Source organism: Rhinichthys klamathensis, unplaced genomic scaffold, assembly GCF_029890125.1.
Source record: "Rhinichthys klamathensis goyatoka isolate OS25496 unplaced genomic scaffold, OSU_Roscu_1.1 h1tg000488l_1, whole genome shotgun sequence".
NCBI classification, from domain to species: Eukaryota; Metazoa; Chordata; class Actinopteri; order Cypriniformes; family Leuciscidae; genus Rhinichthys; species Rhinichthys klamathensis.
The window spans coordinates 637501-664929 of NW_026606975.1; the positions used below are offsets into that span (position 1 = coordinate 637501).

Here is a 27429-nt window from a genome sequence, read left to right on the forward strand (position 1 = left end):
GATATTCACGAGATCTCAGTTATGATTTTTCATAAGAGAAAAGAGTAGGCAAGAGTTATTGCTCAGGGTTGCTCGTTCATATATCAAATAAGAGCCAATAGTTGCCTACAGTAAGTGTATAGAACCATAAAACAAACATTTATAGCAGCTCAGTTCATTTGTTGAGAGATGTTTGAGTTCATATTGAGGTTTTTTAAAAACTTTTGATAGCAGCTTTTGATTAATCTCATTATGAGTTTTCTTTGGTTTCCCTCATTTGGTGGCATTTCATCTGTAAGTTAAATGTTGAACACACAGCGAGGTGACGACACTAAACCGTCTGAAGACGACAGGATTACACAAATGAGATCTCACATTTTCCTCATCTGCTAAATATGCGCTAATGTAATGCTAATGCGCTAATGTAATGCTAATGCGCTAATGTAATGTTCTGATGTTGTGAATCCAGGGAACGGCGCTGATGTCGTCCGGACCTGCGAACTCACGGTATCAATTGATGCTAATTTGTGTGTGTTTTCAAGTCGAGTTCTCATCTCTGTAATCCCGGACTGTGATACAGATGTATGGGCGTCCCAGAATCAATGCATAATAGCTATTAAAAACCAAAACACCCACTTTTCTTATATAAAGACAACGAGAAATCTGATTGGACCCGGATTACATACACTACTCTCAATACATCTCTCATTTTATTGTGCATGATTCATGAGTGTATGTTATTCTAAAAAAACGCTGATGCAACTAAAACCACATGTGCAGGCAAAACATATTAACCAAAAATATCATATTCTAACATGCTTTCAAGTATTCAAAATATAAATCTTTTCTAAAAATGGATATCTTTACTATCACTTTTTTTTTTTACTTTTCAAAAAGTAGTGTAAATTGTTACACCAATATTTCTATTTTAAATAAATGCTGTTTTTTATTCATCAAACAATCCTGAAAAAAGTATCACAGGTAATAAAGAAATATATTACGCATCACAAGCGTTTCCAATATTGATAATAAATCATCATATTAGAGTGATTTCTGAAGGATCATGTGACGCTGAAGACTGGAGTAATGATGCTGAAAATTCAGCTTAGATCAAAGGAATAAATTACACTTTAAAGTATATTAAAACAGAAAATGTATGATTCGTTAATTTATTTGATATATACATATATTGATCAATTACTGTATAAGGAAGTACTGTAAGTCATAAAGGCGTGTGTATATGAACTTTCAGACCTAAAACAGGCCTTTTTTTAAAGCAAGCTATTGAGTTTGTGTGTGTTTAGGACGTGAGCTGTAAATGAGAATGAAACAAGGCCACACACACACACTTACGGTCACAGCTGGAGCTGGCGAGTGTGTTGTGGCACTTTAAGACTGGTATATGATTAGGCAATCAGGGAACATGGAGGCGTGGCTCTTTAAACGCTCACTCACACACATCTGCACTGAAACACATTTCTGCGTATTGGTTTGTTTACATGTTAAATTGGTTGAGGAGGCTGAAACACTTCACACAGGAATAAACAACGAGTTTTTATTTGAATGCATTCCCGTCGTGGTCCATTTGCGGTTCAAGTGTTTGATATTAATGGTTTAATTTATTTGAATTTGTAAACACGTCCAATTAGCGTGGTTTGGCGTTGCGTGACACGCGATGTTTAATTGGGTTCTGCGTATGCGTCTGTGTAATCATCAGATCCATCGTCCGCTTGTCACATCTGCACATTTAATTCTTCCTCATTTGCGAGACTCTGACATATTCTTGCTTTCTGTTTTTCCTTTCTTTCTCCCTCTGCCTGATTTGGAGAGACTTGCATAGTCAATTACGCTGGAGTTTGAGAGATGGAGTGCGCTGGAGTTGCCATATTTTTTGTATGATATTAATATTTCATAAGTGCCATTCTCAGCTGAATATCTAAGAGAGAGCGCCTATTAGATTCGGCACTGCCAGAATATTATTCATTCTCCGGAGAGGAGACGAGCGCCGGTATAGCTCCCGTCATTCCCCGCTGTTCTCTCGGATCCTGAACGCTGTTCTGGCAACAACTGGATTGTTTGAATGGTTGGGTCCAAGTTGGCCTGGACGAGCGCGCCGCTTGCCAGATTACAGTAACTGAGGTCAGGAGCAATGTACTAAACTGAATCAAATTGCACTGTGAATTTAGCCGTTTAATTAAAGGTGCTATATGTAACTTTTCTTCTAAAATGAATCCTTTTTTTATTGCCTGTGTGTGAAGGGGTTGTAATCACACATTACAATGATCCACTTGTCGGGTTTTGCTATTACCTCTGAAGGCCAGTATTCCTATTTCTATGTGAAATCCATCGGATGTGACGTGCACGCGCGCTCCCGAGCCTCTCACCTTTATATACAGTCTATGCGACGGCACTGCAGCTGACGACATGGAGTCTGATAACACCAAACACTCCTGCCTCCAGCACAACACACACTCCAGCACAACACACACTCCAACACAAACTCCACATAAATATAAAAAACAAAACAAAAATGTATCTGCTGAAGCTCGTCAGGCCAAACGTGAATCCGATCGACTTATGAAAACACGGATCAACATCGGCAGAGCGTTTGAATTATGGAGAGACCTCCGCTATTTTTATTGTGATAAATTACAAGTTTTCAGATATGCTAAAATAAATAATGGTAAACTGTAATGAAATGGCAAGGTAAACTACAACATATGAGACATGAAATGAATACAAAAGACTGTTCCAGGATTACAAAAAGTAGGTGCTTTAGGATGTAACTTTTATTTTCTGTATTAGATCTAACGTCACTCATCCCACTACTATCATATTGGTTATAATACACATTTCCAGACACGTTCAGTACAGTAATGTTACTTCCTACAATCTTACTGTTACACTGAAATTGTTCAGTCTAGTTCACTTACCGTTTTCGTTATCATATTATACATTCACCTATGTTGACATTGCTGATTGTGAAAGATACACGAATAGTTAGTGAAACACCACATGTCGGCTAAATGCAGTCAATGTAACGTTATCATGGTACGAGCATGGAGCATTAGTTCAACGTCAAGCTGATAAAAATAGTCTATTATTGTAAAGTTGCAGTGGGAGTTTACATGAGTTTCCAGCATGTTGTGTGATGCTTTCTCCGGTGTGTTGAAAGTCTCAGTGTGGCCGGTAGTGAATGCTCGCTCTCGAGATCGCACACGAGCGCTCTTGTAAAAATTGGTTGCAATTTGAAACATCACATAAAAAAATACATATAGCACCTTTAAGCAATCTTTAAGAGGTCATGCTGTTTCACGTCATATGTGTGTTTTAACTGTATTGACCAATCAGCATCCGGAATGATTTATAATTTGCATTCAAAATTACATTTCTGATTGGATGAGCTGCGTTTAAATGCTGGTGTAAAGTTTCTTTGTGGCTTGTCATCTACAGCCAGACTAATGAACTATTATATTTGTGGCAAGAATGATTTCCTGATGATTATTAATAGTAGTTTTACCTATTAAATGAACTGTTTTTTAAATCATATTACTGTTGCCGTAATTTTTCAAAGCTCAAATACACTAATTTGTGCATTTAAAGTGATTTTACCACGGTTAAACTCCTCTTTGCACTGCTTATTGCATTATTGCATCATGTTTAAAAACTTCAGAAGTTCAAGGCTGCATGTGAAAATGCTTCTGCTTATTATAAATGCTTATTTCTGTTTCACTACAGATTATATCTTGTAATTTGAGTCAAAAATAAACACGCATTCAAGAATGTCTCAAAATACGCTGTAGCTTTATGAACAAACGCTGATGATCAGAAAGATTTGAGATGAGCATCTTGAGCTTCAATGGAAAAAGAAAATCTGACTGTTTGTAGAAAGAGTCACATGATCAACGACACCCTATATGTGACTAACTAAATATAAGTAAATGAGAATCATTGGTCACAATAATGCAGCATCTTTTAATATTTATAGTTTATAGTATACATTTACACTTACAAAACCTTACAATACTTCTATTTCTATCAAATATATAGTCAGAAATAGTCCAGAATCTTTTTAATATTGAATATTAAAAAAAAAAAAAGATATGATCAATTAGTCTTGAAAAAATATTTTTACATTACTTGAACTCATCAAAATAATTATTTTGAGCAATTTCTACTTTTATAGGCAAGGCAAGGCAAGTTTATTTATATAGCACATTTCATACACAATGGTAATTCAAAGTGCTTTACATAAAAGAAATTAAAATAATCAAAACAAATAATTATAAGTTATACGAGATTTGACTCAAAGGTCACCTTATGTTGCAAAAATAAAAATGTTCAATGTCAGTTTAATGAAATAACTTTAATAAACAGCCAGTTTGATTATACTTAAATAAAGTAATTAGCAACTTAACTCGAGCTTTTAAATTGATTTTTTTTTTTTTTTTTTACAGTGTAGTATATATTTATACTTCTAAAACCTTACATTATTATATATTTTCCAAAATCCTAAAACTTAATTTCCGGGTTTACCGGGGTCATGACATGAGCAATCAAATTTTCCTTGATCTTTCGACATAAATGAGGTCTTTCTTTGTACCATTAAAACATCCTGCAAGTTTCAGAGCTAAAAACATCCTCATAATAAACGAAGCATTTATTTAATCAAGCTCCATAACCGGCTCGTCTGGATATTGGAGGATCTGTCACGTCGCACATGCAAATACATTTGCATATGCCCGCCTCCAGAGCAAGACATCGACCAATAGTTATTCATCATCACACCATAGGCCCCGCCCACTGGTGTTCAGGCACTTAACAGATAATAATGCTCTGTCTGTAAATGACGGTTTTATATGGATCATGTTTTCAAACAGCGAGTGTGTGTTGACACTGTTCCCTATGCAGTGATGTTAGCCAATCACAACAGTGTCTGTTTACTGACAGCCTTAAAGGAGCCGCGCCTTAAAAACTGACAGAGGCTCAGAATCAAGCTTGAACATTTTTTTTTTAGTTTTATTAACGTTATAAGTGAACCTCAAGGGATATATTTAAACAAAAATAATGATAAAAAAAATAAATGATCCTCTTCAAATGAACAAAATCCCAGATTTTCATTGTGTTCTCATACTTCTGGACCCATTGTCCAGTCGATCTCAGACTCACAGTCAAATTTCTAAGATGCAAACAACAAACTTACACAGAGCCCAGTAGTTTTCATGCGGTCTGCAGCTTTCTCCGAAATTCAGATGCAAAACAGTCTCTTTCTCTCTGCCATTAGTGCACAGTAAATATTGCATGAGCTTTGGATATTACTGGCTTCGGCATGAGTGCATTTGTGTGTGTGTGTGTGTGTGTGTGTGTGTGTGACTATATTATTTTATTGCAGTTTTCCTTGTTTATTGCTATGGCACATGACCTACTTCCAGCCTCTCGTACTCGGCACGAATCACTCGACGTGCCCTCCATCTCAACGGCCGTCCCCGCAGAACAATTACACGGCAAAAGGGCCCCAAATGGAGATGTTTGTACTAAATAACACGTGTGTAATTAAGCACTAATGAGCTCTTGTCACTGCCGAATGTGCAATTAGATGGGTAATAGCAAAGCCTGGCGTGGCAGACGTGCCGAGAGAGCAGGACGGGAATAATATAGTCATACTCCTCCTGTAGTATGTATACCGCGCGCGCACTATGCTAATGTTTCACATGCATCGGATGACATTTGTCAAAACGTGCAGTATACAAAAGAACACACTGCGTGAGATACTGTATCCCACAATGCAATGCGCTTGACCTTCTGTTTCCAGACGTGAAATCAATCACAATCGCTTTCTTGACTCCTTCTGTGTGAACCTAGTCATGTGACAACAATGAAGCATACTTATGTTTGCATTGTTAATTGTGTACGCTATCAGATGCAAAAGATCTTAATTTTCATCTGCACTTTAATACAATGAAAGCATCATTTTGTCTCAGGAAAGAAGAGGCTCATAAGAAACAATGAAATGCAGACACTGAATATATAAGAGAATATACTATAAGAGACAATAGCTAGTAAGAATAATACACAATACAGTACGCAACAATACATAACAGGGTCAATACACAAGAAGAAACAATATGCAATTAGAACACTAAAAATAAAACTATTTTACAGTATAATAATAATAATAAGGATGAAGTTGCAGGTAATGAAACGCAAGCGAGATCTTTCGATCGCTGCTTTAATAGAAAACACTAAACACCTGTATTTATGCAGAGCAGATATTATTTGGGAAACGTGTGTGTGTGTGTGTGTGTGTGTGTATTTCAGTATGTTTTGAACTCTATCCACACGCTCACAGGTGTTCGCTGATGTTCATCTCTGTGTTTGTGGTCATGGCTCTTTCTACAGGAACTGGCCTTGAACGGAAGGGTGTGATATATAAAACTGTATGAACTGTATTATCATAATCAGAAGATCTCAATATGAACTCAAATATTACTCGAGTCTCCTGAGTGATAGCGTTCGTCTGGGAAGTGAAACTATTGAATTTGAGTAGAAACTGTGCTTACTGTAGTGTGTGAAAAGCTGTTTCGTGCGCACCAAGGTTGCATATATTTGATCAGAAGTACCATAAAATACAGTAAAATTGTGAAATATTATTACAGGTCAAAATCTCTGTTTTCTATTAGAGTATATTTTAAAATATAATTTATTCCTGTGATGTAAAGGTGAATTTTCTCCAGTCTTCAGTGTCACGTGATCCTTCAGAAATCACTCTAATATGATGATTTTCTGCTGAAGAAACGTTTATGAATATTATCAGTTGAAAACAGTCGCGCTGCTTCATATCTTTGTGGAAACAAAGAAGACACAGTTCCAAAAGAACAGCATTTATTTGAAATATAATCTTTTGTAACATTATAAATGCCTTTGCTGTCACTTTTGATCGATTTAATGCATCCTTGATGAATACAAGTATTCATTTCTTTCAAAAAATATATAAAATCTTACTGACCCCAAACTTTTGAATGCTAGTGTGTATATATTTCTGTGCACACGTGTCTGAATGTAATAAAGTCTGCAGATAAAGGGGGGAAATCTTTTAATCTTCCATTATAACTTCACACCACCCCCACACTCTCTCTCTCTCACACACACACACACACACACACACACTGTGAAAGGGTGTAATTTGTGAAGATGTCTATAGTGCATTTGGATATATTTGCATCTTAATTAGAAGACTGGGGGGGGGGGGGGGGGGAGATATCCTAGTGCATTTCTAGAAGACGACGATAAACAAAACTATCAGTGCTGCCTTTAGTAGTGTGTGTGTGTGTGTGTGTGTGTGTGTGTGTGTGTGTGTGCAATGGGATGCTACAATGCTGTATTATTGATGCTGCAGTTTGCTGTATAGAATATATGAATGCATGATGAATGTTTAACTCACACACACACACTCATATACATATAATATGCGTGTGGGGGTGGGGGGTGTTCACATTAGAAATGCTCTACGACCCCCATCAGCTGTTGGACGGGTTTGTCATTATGCTTGATGTTGGACGGCTGTATAATATCACATTTCTCTGTGAGGAGAGAGAGAGAGAGAGAGAGAGAGAGAGAGAGAGAGAGAGAGAGAGAGAGAGAGAGAGAGAGAGAGAGAGAGAGAGAGAGATGGATGAGGAAGCCTAGAAAGAAAGAGAGAAACTCTGATTCTATAGTGTTACATTTCTCTGGCGCATTTACCGATGCATGCAATACATGATGTGAAACATTGTCAACACTCTAAACAATGCTGGGTTGTTTTAACCCAAAATTGGGTAAAATGTGGACAAACCCAAATTGGGTTAAAAATGTAATTTAACCCAACTTCAACTTTCACTTTCAACTGTACATTTTTTTATTACATTTTTATATGTAACGTATACATTTTTATTTTGTATGTGTCCATATTTGACCCAAATTTGGGTTGAAGTAACCCGGCATTCTTTAGAGTGAAAAAACACTGTCATGAAGTTAAAGTGGGGCTTTTGTTCATTTAGTAGGGATGCACGCACCCTACTTAGTGCTGATGATCATATAAATCTATGAAACACACACTATCAGATTTCTGAAACTGTTTGTTCAGTGATATATTGTGCATATAGTACATACTATCGACTTTTCAGAGCTGTCCGTTGAGTTTCTGGTATCATATTGAGTTGTGTGGTTTTAGCAAACACCACATTGACGCACTGCCTGTGTGCGTAACTATTTTTTGTTTTGGCTTGTTTGTCTTATAACTGTTGTCTAAATATGAGCGTCGCTTGGTTTTTCCAATTTGGTTTTGTCTAACGAGTGATTATGAAAACATTAAGACGTAAATTAAAAGAATGAAAGAAGCGATTAGCAAGTTAATTGAGTCCTTTATTTCTTTAATTTCTTTGATTAAAATAATTATTTCTGCACTCCTCAGATTAGCCTTTTTATAATGTATACTTTTTATATTGTACGTTCTTCTCCCTCCTCTTATATTCGACAGCTGTCAGAGCTTCTGAGATGCTCCGTGTGCTCCTCAGCGTTTGCTCGTCCTGCTCATCTTCGCATGCATTAAAACATAAGTTATGAGTAATTGACCTCAGATTCACCAAGGCAGGAGCGACGTGTTTGTTCTCAACCTTTCAATCTGAGGACACAAGCTGCAGGGCAATTGTGGTCGGGTTTTAAATTCTCTCTTTCGAGCTGTCATATCCTTCCTTTCACACTGTTCCATCATTTCAGGACGGTTTTTCTGTCTCGTTTTCACCTGTTCAGTCTGACAGTAGAAAAAGTAGTTTGCAAATGAAATATGAGCATGTGAGGAAATGTATTAGAGATTTGATTCAGGTCGAGTTTGAATACTTGCTGAGATAACAATGTGATCTTTAATAATTCATCTTGCAGTGCAATCGTGCAATACGTTTTGTGTGTGTGTGTGTGTGCATATGTAGATTTTATGAATCTGTGAAAGCTGATAACTAATATGATAGTCAATATTATAAGTTTATGGTGGTCCATAACCAATATGATGGCCGATATTTTGCCTTCTGACAACGTGTCCTAACCAGATGCGAATCCATAAGATTCCAGCGACAAAACATTTCTCTGTCCACACCAGATGTGACGTGACTTAGAGACGCCACAAAATCAATCCCTAATCACAGCCAATCAGGTGATCATGTGGGCGGAGTCTCTCTGCAAGCCACTGCACTCGCAACCAAATCAATCCCTAATCACAGCCAATCAGGTGATCATGTGGGCGGAGTCTCTCTGCAAGCCACTGCACTCGCAACCAAATCAATCCCTAATCACAGCCAATCAGGTGATCATGTGGGCGGAGTCTCTCTGCAAGCCACTGCACTCGCAACCAAATCAATCCCTAATCACAGCCAATCAGGTGATCATGTGGGCGGAGTCTCTCTGCAAGCCACTGCACTCACAACCAAATCAATCCCTAATCACAGCCAATCAGGTGATCATGTGGGCGGAGTCTCTGTGCAAGCCACTGTACTCACAACCCAAACAATACCTAATCACAGCCAATCAGAAGAGCGTGTGGGCGGAGTCTCTCTGCAAGCCACTGCACTCACAACCAAATCAATCCCTAATCACAGCCAATCAGAAGATCGTGTGGGCGGAGTCTCTCTGCAAGCCACTGCACTCACAACCAAATTAATCCCTAATCACAGCAAATCAGAAGAGCGTGTGGGCGGAGTCTCTCTGCAAGCCACTGCACTCGCAACCAAATCAATCACCTAATCACAGCCAATCAGGTGATCATGTGGGCGGAGTCTCTCTGCAAGCCACTGCACTCACAACCAAATCAATCCCTAATCACAGCCAATCAGGTGATCATGTGGGCGGAGTCTCTGTGCAAGCCACTGTACTCACAACCAAATCAATCCCTAATCACAGCCAATCAGAAGAGCGTGTGGGCGGAGTCTCTCTGCAAGCCACTGCACTCACAACCAAATTAATCCCTAATCACAGCCAATCAGAAGAGCGTGTGGGCGGAGTCTCTCTGCAAGCCACTGCACTCACAACCAAATTAATCCCTAATCACAGCCAATCAGAAGAGCGTGTGGGCGGAGTCTCTCTGCAAGCCACTGCACTCACAACCAAATTAATCCCTAATCACAGCCAATCAGAAGAGCGTGTGGGCGGAGTCTCTCTGCAAGCCACTGCACTCACAACCAAATCAATCCCTAATCACGGCCAATCAGAAGAGCGTGTGGGCGGAGTCTCTGCAAGCCACTGCACTCGCAACCAAATTAATCCCTAATCACAGCCAATCAGAAGAGCGTGTGGGCGGAGTCTCTCTGCAAGCCACTGCACTCGCAACCAAATCAATCCCTAATCACGGCCAATCAGAAGAGCGTGTGGGCGGAGTCTCTGCAAGCCACTGCACTCGCAACCAAATCAATCCCTAATCACGGCCAATCAGAAGAGCGTGTGGGCGGAGTCTCTCTGCAAGCCACTGCACTCACAACCAAATTAATCCCTAATCACAGCCAATCAGAAGAGCGTGTGGGCGGAGTCTCTCTGCAAGCCACTGCACTCGCAACCAAATCAATCCCTAATCACGGCCAATCAGAAGAGCGTGTGGGCGGAGTCTCTGCAAGCCACTGCACTCACAACCAAATTAATCCCTAATCACAGCCAATCAGAAGAGCGTGTGGGCGGAGTCTCTCTGCAAGCCACTGCACTCGCAACCAAATCAATCCCTAATCACGGCCAATCAGAAGAGCGTGTGGGCGGAGTCTCTGCAAGCCACTGCACTCGCAACCAAATCAATCCCTAATCACGGCCAATCAGAAGAGCGTGTGGGCGGAGTCTCTCTGCAAGCCACTGCACTCACAACCAAATCAATCCCTAATCACAGCCAATCAGAAGAGCGTGTGGGCGGAGTCTCTCTGCAAGCCACTGCACTCACAACCAAATCAATCCCTAATCACAGCCAATCAGAAGAGCGTGTGGGCGGAGTCTCTCTGCAAGCCACTGCACTCACAACCAAATTAATCCCTAATCACAGCCAATCAGAAGAGCGTGTGGGCGGAGTCTCTCTGCAAGCCACTGCACTCACAACCAAATTAATCCCTAATCACAGCCAATCAGAAGAGCGTGTGGGCGGAGTCTCTCTGCAAGCCACTGCACTCACAACCAAATTAATCCCTAATCACAGCCAATCAGAAGAGCGTGTGGGCGGAGTCTCTCTGCAAGCCACTGCACTCACAACCAAATTAATCCCTAATCACAGCCAATCAGAAGAGCGTGTGGGCGGAGTCTCTCTGCAAACCACTGCACTCACAACCAAATTAATCCCTAATCACAGCCAATCAGAAGAGCGTGTGGGCGGAGTCTCTCTGCAAGCCACTGCACTCACAACCAAATCAATCCCTAATCACGGCCAATCAGAAGAGCGTGTGGGCGGAGTCTCTGCAAGCCACTGCACTCGCAACCAAATTAATCCCTAATCACAGCCAATCAGAAGAGCGTGTGGGCGGAGTCTCTCTGCAAGCCACTGCACTCACAACCAAATCAATCCCTAATCACAGCCAATCAGAAGAGCGTGTGGGCGGAGTCTCTGCAAGCCACTGCACTCGCAACCAAATTAATCCCTAATCACAGCCAATCAGAAGAGCGTGTGGGCGGAGTCTCTCTGCAAGTGCACTGCAGTTCATAATCAAATTCATAAATAAAACACCATTTTAACATTATTAAAAATACATACCGAATTACTGAAACAATCTGTTATAAAATACACTTGTTTGTTCACATTGAGTTCTTAATTTATTTCTTCTTTACAGTAGTTCTGAGGTAAATTATCCATTTTCGCTTTCAGTACGGCTATAAGATAATTCAAAATTATATCCAAACTCACATTAGATGCTTTTAACATTAAAAAAAGCACATAATCAGTACCTGAGATTATCATTGTCATAATTTGTATGTTGTTGTTCCAGCCGCGACATTGCAGAAATATAAACCATTTCTAAAATAGAATTGTTGTATATCGCGGCTGGTTAGGACAGAAACTCTGATTGACATGCACAAAAAGATGACTTTTATCACATGTTATAGTGTCGTGTCATGTCTGGTTAGGTCAAGGTGTTATAAAGGCAGCATTCTCATTAAAGCTCAGATCTAGAATTGCAAATGAATATTACAATATTTGCAATGCTATTCGAATCTAACCAAAAGAAGCAGAACATCTAGTTAGGATGAACACTAGTGTTTGGCTCTCTCTCCGTCTCTCTCTGACGGTTTTGATGGAATTGTTCTTTCCCTTTTTTCCACGTTCTGTCTGATATGCAAATCATCTTCCTTAATCTCAGCTGTCTGACCGATCAAACTTTAATCTTCTTCTCTCTATCTGCCCGCAGTTTGATGGTGACAACATGTACATGAGTGAGAACAACCAAGAGTTCCTCTCCCCGAGTCAGGTAAGATTCAAAACCCGCAAACCTGGTGTTCGAAAGCCTGGATTTACAGCTTTTTTGTTCAATCTTATAGTGTTTTCAATCAAATAACATAGAAAATGGCTTTTTGTTCAGTAGTATTTTTGGTTTTCGTGTGACTTAGAGACCAACGATATTAACATCTCGAGGATGAGACCAGGAACATGCTCTTTAGGAATATTAATGGCCAAATCATAGTGAATATATTCTGCACACTGTATATTCGGTATACGGTTCAGTCTTGGTTCTGTGGGATAAACTTGAAGAGGATCTGATAAAGCTCCTCCAATCTCTTCTTTTGTCTTGGTTTGTTTACTCTGAGACTCTTATTTGACATCTGTCTGCGGATCTACTGCGCTTGACCAGGCTCAGGCAGTTCAGACTGATGCTGCCTTTAACGCTGTAATGTAACACACACACACACACACACACACACACACACACACACACACACACACACACACACACACACACACACACACACACACACACACACACACACACACACACACACACAGACAGACCACAGCCAGACAAACAACCCCAACTAGCTAATAATGTCTTTCTTCTTTATTAACAGCGTCTCTCTTATTGGATTTTCATGAGAGATTTTTAATATATATACGTATATAAATATAGATCATAATGTCTATTTTTGGTTCTTCAAACGACAGTGATGCTCAGTAATAGTTATGCAAAAACAGCTTGACAAGATTGAATTAATTGTCTTGCATATGAAAACATATCAACTTGACATTCGCTGTTTTTATTATTATATTTGTGTCTTCTTTTTTAATTGTTATATTATTATATTAAAATGGTTTAATAACAAACTGGCAAAAAGACGGAGGTAACCGCTGTGTTTCACAGCATGTTTTACTTCTGTAATGTATTTCAGAAAATCCTAGTGCTATTTGTTTATGTGTATTTGTGTGTATGCAATTCACCATTCGCTGGGAGTTTGATTGACAGACGATCTGACCAATCATAACGCAATGACAAAAAAAACAGACAGGAGAGCTAGTAAATTAACTCGAAAGATGGTGCGTATTGACGTCTTTCCACGGAGGAAATAACAAACCTTCTGATATTCAATTATGTTTATTTCGGGCTATAACTAGTAGTAAAGAGATCATCAGTTTACGTGTCTTAGCGAAGGGTCAATTGGGTTCAAAAGTTTGACAGCAGATTTTTTTCATTTAAACCTGAAAATAAAGAAACATTCTGATATAAAATTAATATACAAATAATATAATACAAATATGATAAAAATACAACTATTTTAAGGTTTTAAATTAAATACATTATTTAAATTATAAATATTAAAATATTCTGCATTATTTCTGTATGACTAATCAAATGTAAATTAATTAATTTAAACCTAGAACTTTTTTAAATGAATTTTTAGAAATAAGAATATTATAGAAATATAAATGTTATATTAAGTTTAAGTGTTAAAAGGTACTGTACATTTTAAAAATTAAATGTTAAAGGATTCTACATTATTTCTATGTGACTAATCAAATGTAAGTGATGAGTTAATTTATTCCTAGGAAAAAAATGACAGAAATATAAATATTATGTCTTGTCATAAGTATAAATACATACTATAAATTATATAGATTAAATGACTGCTTGTATGTAATACATAAATGATGTAAATTATGTAATATTTTTTGGGACTAATCAAATGTAAGTAATGAGTTAATTTATCCCTAAGACAAAAAAAAAAAAGAAAAGATTATAGAAATATAAATATTATAAGGTCTTAATTAAATGACTGCATTATTTATAATAAATAAATTATGTAATATTTTTATGTGACTCATCAAATGTAAGTAAATGAGTTTAAACCATTTAAATCTAGAAATAAACAAATTTTGGGGAATAAAAAATATTATAGAAATATAAAGGTTTAATAAGTATAAATGGCAACACTTTACAATCAGGTTTCATCTAGTTAATGTTAGTTCATTAATGCATGAACTAATCTTAACAAATGAGACCTTCGTGTTACCGTATAAATATATACTATACATTATAAATGATTCTGCATTATTATGATCATTGACACTCATTAGTTTTAATCGGTCATATGTAGACATATTGATGTTAATCATGTGACTCTTTGTACAGACGTTCAGATTTTCTTCTTCCATTGAAGCTCAAGATGATCGAGGTTTTGTTCATTAATCTGACAATATAAACCATAATGACAAAAAGTGTATTCAATTATGCAAAAAGCTCTCAGATCCCACTGTACATGTGAAGATCAGGAGAGGCTGTTTGATCTCTTTTTTTTATTTATTATTATTCGCTGTTACTTTGAAACTGATTCCATTTGAAAAGGTTCCATTGAAAAGGACTGTCATGGAAACAGGCCTGATCCCGAACGGCCACACACAAGGCCAGTCCATCACACACTCGTTTGGGTCTGGGATCAGGCGCCGTGTCCTTCCCAGGAGTCTTCACATTCACGTTGACTGAGCTGTCCTCCTGCGACCTTTGACCCCGTCTGATTGTAGGGGAGAGTTCGTCTCCGTTTGGCCCCTAACGAGCCCTGTGTGTGTTCAGGGTCACCGAGGATCGCCACGGTAACCGCCGCCAACAAAAGAGTGTGTAGTCCGCCGAGGGTTGACCTCCAGCCAACTCGACCGATCGATAGTGGCTCAACAAGAGCGAAAAAACCCAGAGAGAGAGAGACAGGAGAGAGCTGAATGAAGCTGAGAGTGAGAGAGACGGACAGATACAGCGAGAGAATTGATTACAAAGAGAAAACATCAATGCTTCTTCTGTTCTGCGTCACGTTTTCTGCTGAACTTGCGAGTTATGAGGAATATTACACCCCAAAATTAAACCTCTCTCTCTTTTTATTTACGCTCGTGTCGTATTAAATTGATCAAAAGTGACAGTTTAGACATTTAGAATGTTACAAAAGATTCTATTTCAAATAAATTCTGAACATTCTATTCATCAAAGAATCCTGAAAATGTTTCTCGAGCAGCAAATCATCATATTAGAGTGATTTCTGAAGGATCATGTGACACTGAAGACTGGAGTAATGATGCTGAAAATTCAGCTTCGATCACAGGAATAAATTACACTTTATTATATATTCACATAGAAAACCGTTCTTTTGAATCATAATAATATATCACAATTTTTACTGTATTGTTGATCAAATAAATGCAGCCTTGATGAGCAGAAGAGACTCCTATCAAAAGCATTAGGAAATCTGACTGAAAGTTTTTTAATTAAAAAATCTGACTGAAAGTGAGCATAATAGACTTCTTTCAATATATATATACATTTTTTTTTTACATAAATATAGTGCACAATTTGTATGAAATAAGTAACAGCATACTGGTTCAGACTGACATGAGGGTGAGAAAATAATGACAGAATTTCTATTTTTGGGTGAACTATCCCTTTAAACGTGATCTCAGCCTGAAAGCGCTGCTTCTGATTAGCATGCTAAGCCGTCCTCCAGCACTGTGTCGATTTACTCATCTTTTATCAGCTGAAGTTCATCTCAATGTGATAGCGCAGCGTAAATGTTAGTCTTTGCATTTGCATTCTTGGCTGAAGAAAGTAGCTGGGAAATGTCTCTAATGGACTCGCCGTTTGAGTATGCAGAAGACGTCGCGGTCGAGATTATAATCTCACAATTAGAGTAACAAGGTTTTATTGATTGCTTCCCGGAGCTTTGGTTGCCAAGCAAGCCTGTGATTAGAGAAAGACTGAGAAAACTCTTCCAGAGGAGCATTTGGCTGCTGATCCGAGACGTCAGAAGAGGGATTCTGTTACTGAGGGTGACGAGGGCTTCGTGAAGACAGTTTACATGCATACTGATCCAAAACTGAACTGTCAGGGCCAAGAATCAGATCAAACCTAGCTAGAGAACTGTTGATGTTTACAGGAGGACTAGTTTAACTATTTTTGAGTCTTTCCCACGTTTTATCTGCCCTGCCGGTTATTATTTTGGTAAACACTATTATACTATTTATTAGAGCTTTATTTAAGAGATTTGTTAAGAGTGAGTCATTGAATCATTCATTCAAGAGATTTGTTCAAAAACGTTGATTCATCCAGTAATAAAACAAGTGAAATCTTAATGAGTGAGTCATTGAATCATTCATTCAAGAGATTCGTTCAAAAATGCTGGTTCATCCAGTAATGAAATGAGTGAAGTTTTTATGAGTGAGTCATTGAATCATTCATTCAAGAGATTCGTTCATAAACGTTGATTCATCCAGTAATAAAACAAGTGAAATCTTAATGAGTGAGTCATTGAATCATTCATTAAAGAGATTCATTCAAAAATGCTGATTCATCCAGTAATGAAATGAGTGAAGTTTTTATGAGTGAGTCATTGAATCATTAATTCAAGAGATTCGTTCAAAAATGCTGATTCATCCAGTAATGAAACGAGTGAAATCTTAATGAATGAGTCATTGAATCATTCATTAAAGAGATTTGTTCAAAAATGCTGATTCATCCAGTAATTAAAACAAGTGAAGTCTTTATGAGTGAGTCATTGAATCATTCATTCAAGAGATTCGTTCAAAAATGCTGATTCATCCAGTCGTGAAACGAGTGAAATCTTAATGAATGAGTCATTGAATCATTCATTAAAGAGAATAACTAAATGTGTCTAGAACAGAAGTATACTCCTAAAGGGATGATTTGAAACTTCAGTGCACAGATAGCACATTTTATTAACCGAATAATTAATGCAAGCTCTTATCAAAAACTAGATTCACGTTTCTGCTTATAAAACTTCATCTTGCCCCAGAGACTTTCTAAGGTACTGTAATTATTTTCTGTGGTAATTGACATCATGCGTCATGCTGTACATGAGTTAAAGACTACAGCACATGCCTGTACCTTTATATGCAAATGACCTCTGTTCTGATTGGCCAACTCTTAAATAGTCTAGATTTAATGGATAGAATATAGTGAAAAGATCAAGATCCCTGTAAAAGTGTATAAGTGAGGTCTGTGTTTCATGTGTATCTGTGATTGAGTCTGCGCTGACTGTGATTTGGGGATCTGGTGTCATTGGCTCGTTTGCTCTGATTAAAGCGTCTTTGTGTCGACTGTAAACTCCCGCCGTATGGAGGAGAAATGCATGTGTGTGTGTGTGTGTGTGTGTGTGTGCTGCTCTCCCTGCTGGTCCGAATTACGGCTGAGTACATTACTATGATTTACAACTTCCTCCTGCTGTTTAGATTGAAAAGAAAGAGAGAGAGAGAGAGAGAGCGACGGCCCGTTCGCCCTGCCCCCTCGCCCTGCAACCACCACACATCTTTTGTGAAATGAAAACAAAGCACGAGCCTGCCAAAATATTTCTATAGTCGATTGCTGAGCAAGCAGAGAGTCTGTCAGAAAACAAAAGGCGAGAGAGATCGCTGGACGGCCAGATTTGATGCCACAGCAAAACTCACATTCTCCCACAAACCGCCCTAAAGTCTCTGATCACGGGCTGAATCTCATTAAACCCGCCACAACATGTCCAGGTCATATTTCTCCACGCCATTTATGTTTTGCATAAAGACAATTTGAGGACCATTAGGATTTTTTTTGCATTGCATGACATTATTTTCATGGCAATTAAGGACATTTACCCTCAAACTCTAATTACTGACACAGAACTGTTAACAAATGCGTCCGAGTGTTTATTCAAGTCGCCGGTGTTGCCAAGTCCTCTGATATCCTTCATTTGTGCCGTGAGTGATAGTGAAGTCGTCTACAGACTTTGATATCATCCTTGATATCATGTGTGTAATGTATATAGTGAAAGTGTTTAAAGCGGCCAGATAAACATTTCCTCAACTGCTTATATCTTGAGTGCTTTATGTTTATTCATTTTGTTCTATTTTTCTTAATACCCCACACAACACTTTAGCCATTAGTTGATCTTTCAGATTAAGATCAGAAGGAAAAGTCACTCTAACTGTCACCCACCTTTTTTTTGCATAGACATAAAAATCACTATCCAAACTTAAATGGTTGTAATTCAGGAATGCTTTGGAATATAGACCTATGGCTGGTCTTGTTTTAAAGAAGACATTTTCCAGATTATTGTAGAAGTCTAGAAATGATAAAAAATGAAACAGAAAAAAAGTTATATAAGTTTGAGTTTATGAAATGGTGTAATGTAAAAATATAATTATTAATATTTTATATAAAATATATATATTACAAAATATATTTTACTCTAAAACTGCAAGAAAATTAAAGACAAAGATCTGAACAAGTTGTGTTTCAAATTTTAGGTTGATATCTAAAAAAATGAGCTTTCAGTAATATTTTATTTGGGCGCAGTACCCAACTTTTTCACTAGACTCCATTACTGACCATATAAGGGCGCCTCCATTTTCATATATGTTTTGAGTGATCTGAACCATGTATTTCCATAATTTTCATACAATTTATGAAGTAGACATCCTATTCAGAAGTAGTATGGGTGGTTTGGCAGTATTTGATTTGAATTCAACCTCTAATAAATGCATAAAAAGACTACGTTATAGCGTTATAGCTCGCAGCCAATCAGAAATCGAGAATCCATACATTTTTCTTTATATTTAAAACATTTTCAGACCTTTTTTTCTCATAAAATGGAATTGGTGTTATCTTTTGAACTCATGGCATGAAAACAAACTGAGGTTTCTACCAATCTTTCATGATTTTTCGTGTTTATTGTTATTTCAAAATAAAGGCCTAAATACTCCTAATGAATATGAAATATTCTTGTTGCAAATTGATAAATTACTGCTCCTCTGTAATTTATTTTAGATAACAGCCACCAAATATGAAAACAACTAGAGATTTTAAGCTTTCAAATGATATATAGTTTGGCAATATTACTTTAGGTTTTTACTAAGATATTATTGTTTTAAACATGCAATGGCAAATGGTTGAGAGGAGCTTGCAGGTTAAGAGGCTAGCAACATTTTCCATGTGCAAAACAAAACGAAACTTCATTTTTGAAGGATTTCATGAAGCCTCTGTGATCTTAGTGTATCATTTCATGAGAAAACTTGGCATTTTTCCTTTCAAATGTCATTAATATCACCATCATTTTCAGCACAGATGCTAAACAAATTAAATGAACTAGTGAACAACTTTAGATTGCGTTATCTGAAGATAGTTTTAAATCTGCAGCATATATAAATTATATGTACTAGAAGTCTCTTCTGCTCACCACGGCTGCATTTATTTGATCATAAATACATACAAAATTGTGATACATTATTATGATTTAAAATAGGTTTTATTCCTGTGATCAATATTATCATTACTCCAGTCTTCAGTGTCACATGATCCTTCAGAAATCACTCTAATATGATGATTTGCTGCTCAAGAAACATTTATGATTAACACAATTTTATTGTGAAGGTTTCTTTGATGAATAGAAAGTCCAAAAGAACAGCATTTATTTGAAATGTATTTTTTTTTTGTAACATAAACGTCACTTTTGATGGATTTAATACGTCCTCACATGACAACATGTGAAGATAACTGAGGCTTTATGCAATCCTCTAGTGTTAAAAAATCCTCTTGTGCCTAAGACGACATTGCTAAAGTGACATTAGTATTGTCAGACTGCTGACTTGACCTGAAATGTTGTTGAGATGGCAGATAAAACTGTAAAGACTCGAAGTCTGCTGAGCGCATCAGTGAAGTTTTGATTTGATTTGGCTAAAACAAGGTGTCTTAGAAGCATAATGTTGTTACGTACCTTCTCGAATTCAAAACCAAACCTATAATAGTATATCAGTGATGCTAAAACAACACTGCCTTAAAATACTCTCTAGGTAGTCAGCTCACTAGTTTTTGATTTGATCAGCAATTAATGATCCGATTTCTACAGCAATCACACGCCATATGCAGTTATTACTGGCGTAAGACTCATAAAAACACGTCATGTATATATTTCAGCTGAAGATCTGCCTGATGTCACATCACGAAGCGGCTTGTCTCCATGTCTGTCGCTCTGACCTGTGTGTTGTTCATCATTAGTTTGATTCCCCTTCGCTCTCGTTCTGTCTCTAACATTCACGTAGCGTTTCTCTTCCAGTCCAGTGTGCAGTAATAATGACCTGAGATTTCCCAGAATTCACATAATGCTCAAATGAAGTGCAATGACAGAGCGAGACTGTGTCATTCCCTTTTTCACGATGATTGGATCATCTTACTATTTATAGTTGTTATATGAATCATATCAGTATTTTTTGATATTGACAAAGACACAGAATGAACATATACAGTACACCTGACAGGTTCTTTTTTCATTTATTGTTGACTCATTATAATCCACGCCTCACTAAAAAGTCTTACGTTTAATGAAAAATGATGCCACACCAAAGTTGAGCAAACACAAGCTGTCAATCAAAAGAAACCTTCGGTCAGATTTCTTAATGCTTTTGATAGGAGTCTCTTCTGCTCAGCAAGGCTGCATTTATTTAATCAAAAAAATACAGTAAAAATTTTGATATAGTATTATGATTCAAAGTAGCTGTTTTCTATGTGAATATATAGTAAAGTGTAATTTATTCCTGTGATCAAAGCTGAATTTTCAGTCTTTAGTGTCACATGATCCATCAGAAATCACTCTAATATGATGATTTGCTGCTCAAGAAACATTTATGATTATTATCAATGTTGAAAACAGTAGTAAATGCCAAGTTCAAAAGAACAGAATTTTCTTGAAATAGTAGAAATAACAATATAAATGTTTTTACTGTCACTTATGATCAATTCAATGCATCCTTGCTGCTGAATAAATGTATATTTACTTTTTTTTTTCTTACCGACCGCAAATGTTTCTTCTTTCTTAATGCATGGTTTTGGTCTTATTGTGCACGTTTGAAAAGAAAAAATTTACATTTAACAATAAAAACAAAATCAGAAATGAATTGTATATGCAATTCTGGAGAAATGTGACACATATAGCATGAAAAACGACCTTTTAATTAAAACATCGAGTCGATTCACATACAGCTGGCAGACAATAACATGCTACTCGCCTCTGATAGTTATATTGCTTGTGTTATTGTGGTATTTTGTTTGCATCAGCGTGTTACAAAAGAAAACCAATAGTATCTTTTTTAATGAACCGGTTCTGTATTCCCAATCCTAACGGTTAGTCCAGGTGTCGTGTTACAGTAATGCGACTCCTCCGTCCTGCTTTGTGTGACCAGACTGATATGATATTGTTGAGAACGGTGTGTGTGTGTGTGTGTGTGTGTGTGTGTTCATGCATACACTTACGGGAGATGACGACAGTGAGGTACAAAAGAAAGTATTTTTTACTAGACATTTCCTCTAAGTGCTGTTGAACTGTAGAAAATAGACTCGGCTGATGAGAACGTAAAGATTTCTGGATATTTCCGACTGTAAATTGGCGCTTGAGCATATGGTGTTTGAGTGAACACATTGAAGGTTAAATGTTTCGCCTCGTCCACATGCTCTCCGAATAATGTAGACTGGAGCAGATGGTATGTAGGCTGCACATTCACTTTATTTATGGGTGAATAAGACTGTGTGTGTGACTGTTGCAATTAGGTTCCATTTAGCCGGATATTTATTAATTATCTCTATCTGCAGACGCCCATAATCCAATCCACTGCTGTAAAAGCTGCTGGTTTGTACATGCCTGTCTAAATGAGCACATATAGACATAAATAAATAAGGCTCATGATGATTATATCTTTCGATTTTCAGAAGAAAGTGTGAGTGGAAAATTGCTATTTGGTTGTTAGGGTGTTCTGGATGATTGACAAGACGTTGCTAATGTGGTTTCTCAAGTGAAAAGAGTCTAGATACTTCACTTCGCAAACACTGCTAACTATTACAACTATTACATTAATTACGCTCCCTCATGTCGTTCTAGACCTGTAAGACTTTCGTTCATCTTCTGAACACAAATGAAGATATTTTTAATGAAATTTGAGAGCTTTCTGTCCCTCCATTGACAGCTACGCAACTACCATTTTGACACTTTAAAAAGCTCATAAAGAGAATTCATATGAATTTTAGTCCGCTTTATATGATTAACAGATTTAAATTAGGCTTTTATTCATAAGTTATGATAAACGGAAGCTCAAGCATGTTCGCTTTAATTGCGAGAACCAATGAGGATCATTCTCGTGTTACGCATCACGTTTGAACTTCGGCAAGAACCAATGAGGATCATTCTCGTGTTACGCATCACGTTTGAGCTTCAGCAAGAACCAATGAGGTTCATTCTCGTGTTACGCATCACGTTTGAACTTCGGCAAGAACCAATGAGGATCATTCTCGTGTTACGCATCACGTTTGAACTTCGGCAAGAACCAATGAGGTTCATTCTCGTGTTACGCATCACGTTTGAACTTCGGCAAGAACCAATGAGGATCATTCTCGTGTTACGCATCACGTTTGAGCTTCAGCAAGAACCAATGAGGTTCATTCTCGTGTTACGCATCACGTTTGAACTTCGGCAAGAACCAATGAGGATCATTCTCGTGTTACGCATCACGTTTGAGCTTCAGCAAGAACCAATGAGGATCATTCTCGTGTTACGCATCACGTTTGAGCTTCAGCAAGAACCAATGAGGATCATTCTCGTGTTACGCATCACGTTTGAGCTTCAGCAAGAACCAATGAGGTTCATTCTCGTGTTACGCATCACGTTTGAGCTTCAGCAAGAACCAATGAGGATCATTCTCGTGTTACGCATCACGTTTGAGCTTCAGCAAGAACCAATGAGGATCATTCTCGTGTTACGCATCACGTTTGAACTTCGGCAAGAACCAATGAGGATCATTCTCGTGTTACGCATCACGTTTGAACTTCGGCAAGAACCAATGAGGATCATTCTCGTGTTACGCATCACGTTTGAACTTCTGCAAGAACCAATGAGGTTCATTCTCGTGTTACGCATCACGTTTGAACTTCGGCAAGAACCAATGAGGATCATTCTCGTGTTACGCATCACGTTTGAGCTTCAGCAAGAACCAATGAGATTCATTCTCGTGTTACGCATCACGTATGAACTTCGGCAAGAACCAATGAGGATCATTCTCGTGTTACGCATCACGTTTGAGCTTCAGCAAGAACCAATGAGGTTCATTCTCGTGTTACGCATCACGTTTGAACTTCGGCAAGAACCAATGAGGTTCATTCTCGTGTTACGCATCACGTTTGAACTTCGGCAAGAACCAATGAGGATCATTCTCGTGTTACGCATCACGTTTGAGCTTCATCAAGAAACAATGAGATTCATTCTCGTGTTACGCATCACGTTTGAGCTTCTGCAAGAACCAATGAGGATCATTCTCGTGTTACGCATCACGTTTGAGCTTCATCAAGAACCAATGAGATTCATTCTCGTGTTACGCATCACGTTTGAACTTCGGCAAGAACCAATGAGGTTCATTCTCGTGTTACGCATCACGTTTGAACTTCGGCAAGAACCAATGAGGATCATTCTCGTGTTACGCATCACGTTTGAACTTCGGCAAGAACCAATGAGGATCATTCTCGTGTTACGCATCACGTTTGAACTTCGGCAAGAACCAATGAGGATCATTCTCGTGTTACGCATCACGTTTGAACTTCGGCAAGAACCAATGAGGATCATTCTCGTGTTACGCATCACGTTTGAGCTTCAGCAAGAACCAATGAGGTTCATTCTCGTGTTACGCATCACGTTTGAGCTTCATCAAGAACCAATGAGATTCATTCTCGTGTTACGCGGCACGTTTGAGCTTCTGCAAGAACCAATGAGGATCATTCTCTTGTTACGCATCACGTTTGAGCTTCTGCAAGAACCAATGAGGATCATTCTCGTGTTACGCGGCTCGTTTGAGCTTCTGCAAGAACCAATGAGGATCATTCTCGTGTTACGCATCACGTTTGAACTTCGGCAAGAACCAATGAGGATCATTCTCGTGTTACGCATCACGTTTGAACTTCGGCAAGAACCAATGAGGATCATTCTCGTGTTACGCATCACGTTTGAGCTTCAGCAAGAACCAATGAGGTTCATTCTCGTGTTACGCATCACGTTTGAGCTTCAGCAAGAACCAATGAGGTTCATTCTCGTGTTACGCATCACGTTTGAGCTTCAGCAAGAACCAATGAGGTTCATTCTCGTGTTACGCATCACGTTTGAGCTTCAGCAAGAACCAATGAGGTTCATTCTCGTGTTACGCATCACGTTTGAACTTCGGCAAGAACCAATGAGGATCATTCTCGTGTTACGCATCACGTTTGAGCTTCAGCAAGAACCAATGAGGTTCATTCTCGCATTACGCATCACGTTTGAACTTCGGCAAGAACCAATGAGATTCATTCTCGTGTTACGCATCACGTTTGAGCTTCAGCAAGAACCAATGAGGTTCATTCTCGTGTTACGCATCACGTTTGAGCTTCAGCAAGAACCAATGAGGTTCATTCTCGTGTTACGCATCACGTTTGAGCTTCAGCAAGAACCAATGAGGTTCATTCTCGTGTTACGCATCACGTTTGAACTTCGGCAAGAACCAATGAGGTTCATTTCTCGTGTTACGCATCACGTTTGAGCTTCAGCAAGAACCAATGAGGTTCATTCTCGCATTACGCATCACGTTTGAACTTCGGCAAGAACCAATGAGATTCATTCTCGTGTTACGCATCACGTTTGAGCTTCAGCAAGAACCAATGAGGTTCATTCTCGTGTTACGCATCACGTTTGAGCTTCAGCAAGAACCAATGAGGTTCATTCTCGTGTTACGCATCACGTTTGAGCTTCTGCAAGAACCAATGAGGATCATTCTCGTGTTACGCGGCACGTTTGAGCTTCTGCAAGAACCAATGAGGTTCATTCTCGTGTTACGCATCACGTTTGAGCTTCAGCAAGAACCAATGAGGTTCATTCTCGTGTTACGCATCACGTTTGAGCTTCAGCAAGAACCAATGAGGATCATTCTCGTGTTACGCATCACGTTTGAGCTTCTGCAAGAACCAATGAGGATCATTCTCGTGTTACGCGGCACGTTTGAGCTTCTGCAAGAACCAATGAGGTTCATTCTCGTGTTACGCATCACGTTTGAACCTCGGCAAGAACCAATGAGGATCATTCTCGTGTTACGCATCACGTTTGAACTTCGGCAAGAACCAATGAGGATCATTCTCGTGTTACGCATCACGTTTGAGCTTCAGCAAGAACCAATGAGGTTCATTCTCGTGTTACGCATCACGTTTGAGCTTCTGCAAGAACCAATGAGGTTCATTCTCGTGTTACGCATCACGTTTGAGCTTCGGCAAGAACCAATGAGGTTCATTCTCGTGTTACGCATCACGTTTGAACTTCGGCAAGAACCAATGAGGATCATTCTCGTGTTACGCATCACGTTTGAACTTCGGCAAGAACCAATGAGGTTCATTCTCGTGTTACGCATCACGTTTGAGCTTCTGCAAGAACCAATGAGGTTCATTCTCGTGTTACGCATCACGTTTGAGCTTCAGCAAGAACCAATGAGGTTCATTCTCGTGTTACGCATCACGTTTGAGCTTCTGCAAGAACCAATGAGGTTCATTCTCGTGTTACGCATCACGTTTGAGCTTCGGCAAGAACCAATGAGGTTCATTCTCGTGTTACGCATCACGTTTGAACTTCGGCAAGAACCAATGAGGATCATTCTCGTGTTACGCATCACGTTTGAACTTCGGCAAGAACCAATGAGGTTCATTCTCGTGTTACGCATCACGTTTGAACTTCGGCAAGAACCAATGAGGATCATTCTCGTGTTACGCATCACGTTTGAACTTCGGCAAGAACCAATGAGGATCATTCTCGTGTTACGCATCACGTTTGAGCTTCTGCAAGAACCAATGAGGTTCATTCTCGTGTTACGCATCACGTTTGAACTTCGGCAAGAACCAATGAGGATCATTCTCGTGTTACGCATCACGTTTGAGCTTCAGCAAGAACCAATGAGGTTCATTCTCGTGTTACGCATCACGTTTGAGCTTCAGCAAGAACCAATGAGGTTCATTCTCGTGTTACGCATCACGTTTGAACTTCGGCAAGAACCAATGAGGATCATTCTCGTGTTACGCATCACGTTTGAGTTTCAGCAAGAACCAATGAGGTTCATTCTCGTGTTACGCATCACGTTTGAGCTTCTGCAAGAACCAATGAGGTTCATTCTCGTGTTACGCATCACGTTTGAGCTTCTGCAAGAACCAATGAGGATCATTCTCGTGTTACGCATCACGTTTGAGTTTCAGCAAGAACCAATGAGGTTCATTCTCGTGTTACGCATCACGTTTGAGCTTCTGCAAGAACCAATGAGGTTCATTCTCGTGTTACGCATCACGTTTGAGCTTCTGCAAGAACCAATGAGGTTCATTCTCGTTCGGTTGAGCTTCTGTTTATGTTCGCTGCTAATCAATATTTATATATGTGAATAAAAGCCTAAATTCAATCTGTTTATCATATAAAGTGACTAACTAATATATGGATTAGTTTTACAATCTCTGTATGAACTTAAGTGGTAGACTGTTAATGGAGGGACAGGAAGCTCTCAGATTTCATTAAAAAAGATCTTCATTTGTGTTTCAAAGATGAATGAAGGATGTTTGTGCATGAGTTTTCATTTTTGGGTGAACTAACCCTTGAACCCTAAATAACATTTTACATTTTTAGAATTAAAAACGCATGCATTTACATTTATTCAATCATGATTTACTCTATTTATGAATATTTTTTTCCTTTGATTATGCTTTCAAAAGGAGGTTTTGTCATTTTCAGCTCACTTCTGGGAACGATTGTATGTCACTTTGTGTGTCTGGTCTTCGGATAATTTATGATGGTGCTGCTGTCCGTCAGCCAAATAAAAACAGATGACGCTCCGAAAACATCGTCTTTGATAAAGCCACCCCTCCACACACACACACACACACACACACACACAGAGTGAATGGGAATCTGATAGATGTCTTTCTT

The 27429-nt window shown here is 38.5% G+C and overlaps 1 protein-coding gene across 6 annotated transcripts in view; it reads left to right on the top strand.

The window, feature by feature from the left end:
* The window catches only part of tox2 (TOX high mobility group box family member 2), a 153794-nt gene that overhangs the window by 62487 nt on the left and 63878 nt on the right, over positions 1-27429 (top strand). For all 6 annotated transcript variants that reach the window (XM_056237571.1, XM_056237569.1, XM_056237570.1 and 3 more), the window contains one exon: positions 12375-12434. In XM_056237571.1, the coding sequence (XP_056093546.1) occupies positions 12375-12434 (60 nt within the window). The remainder of the gene's footprint in view (positions 1-12374; positions 12435-27429) is intronic.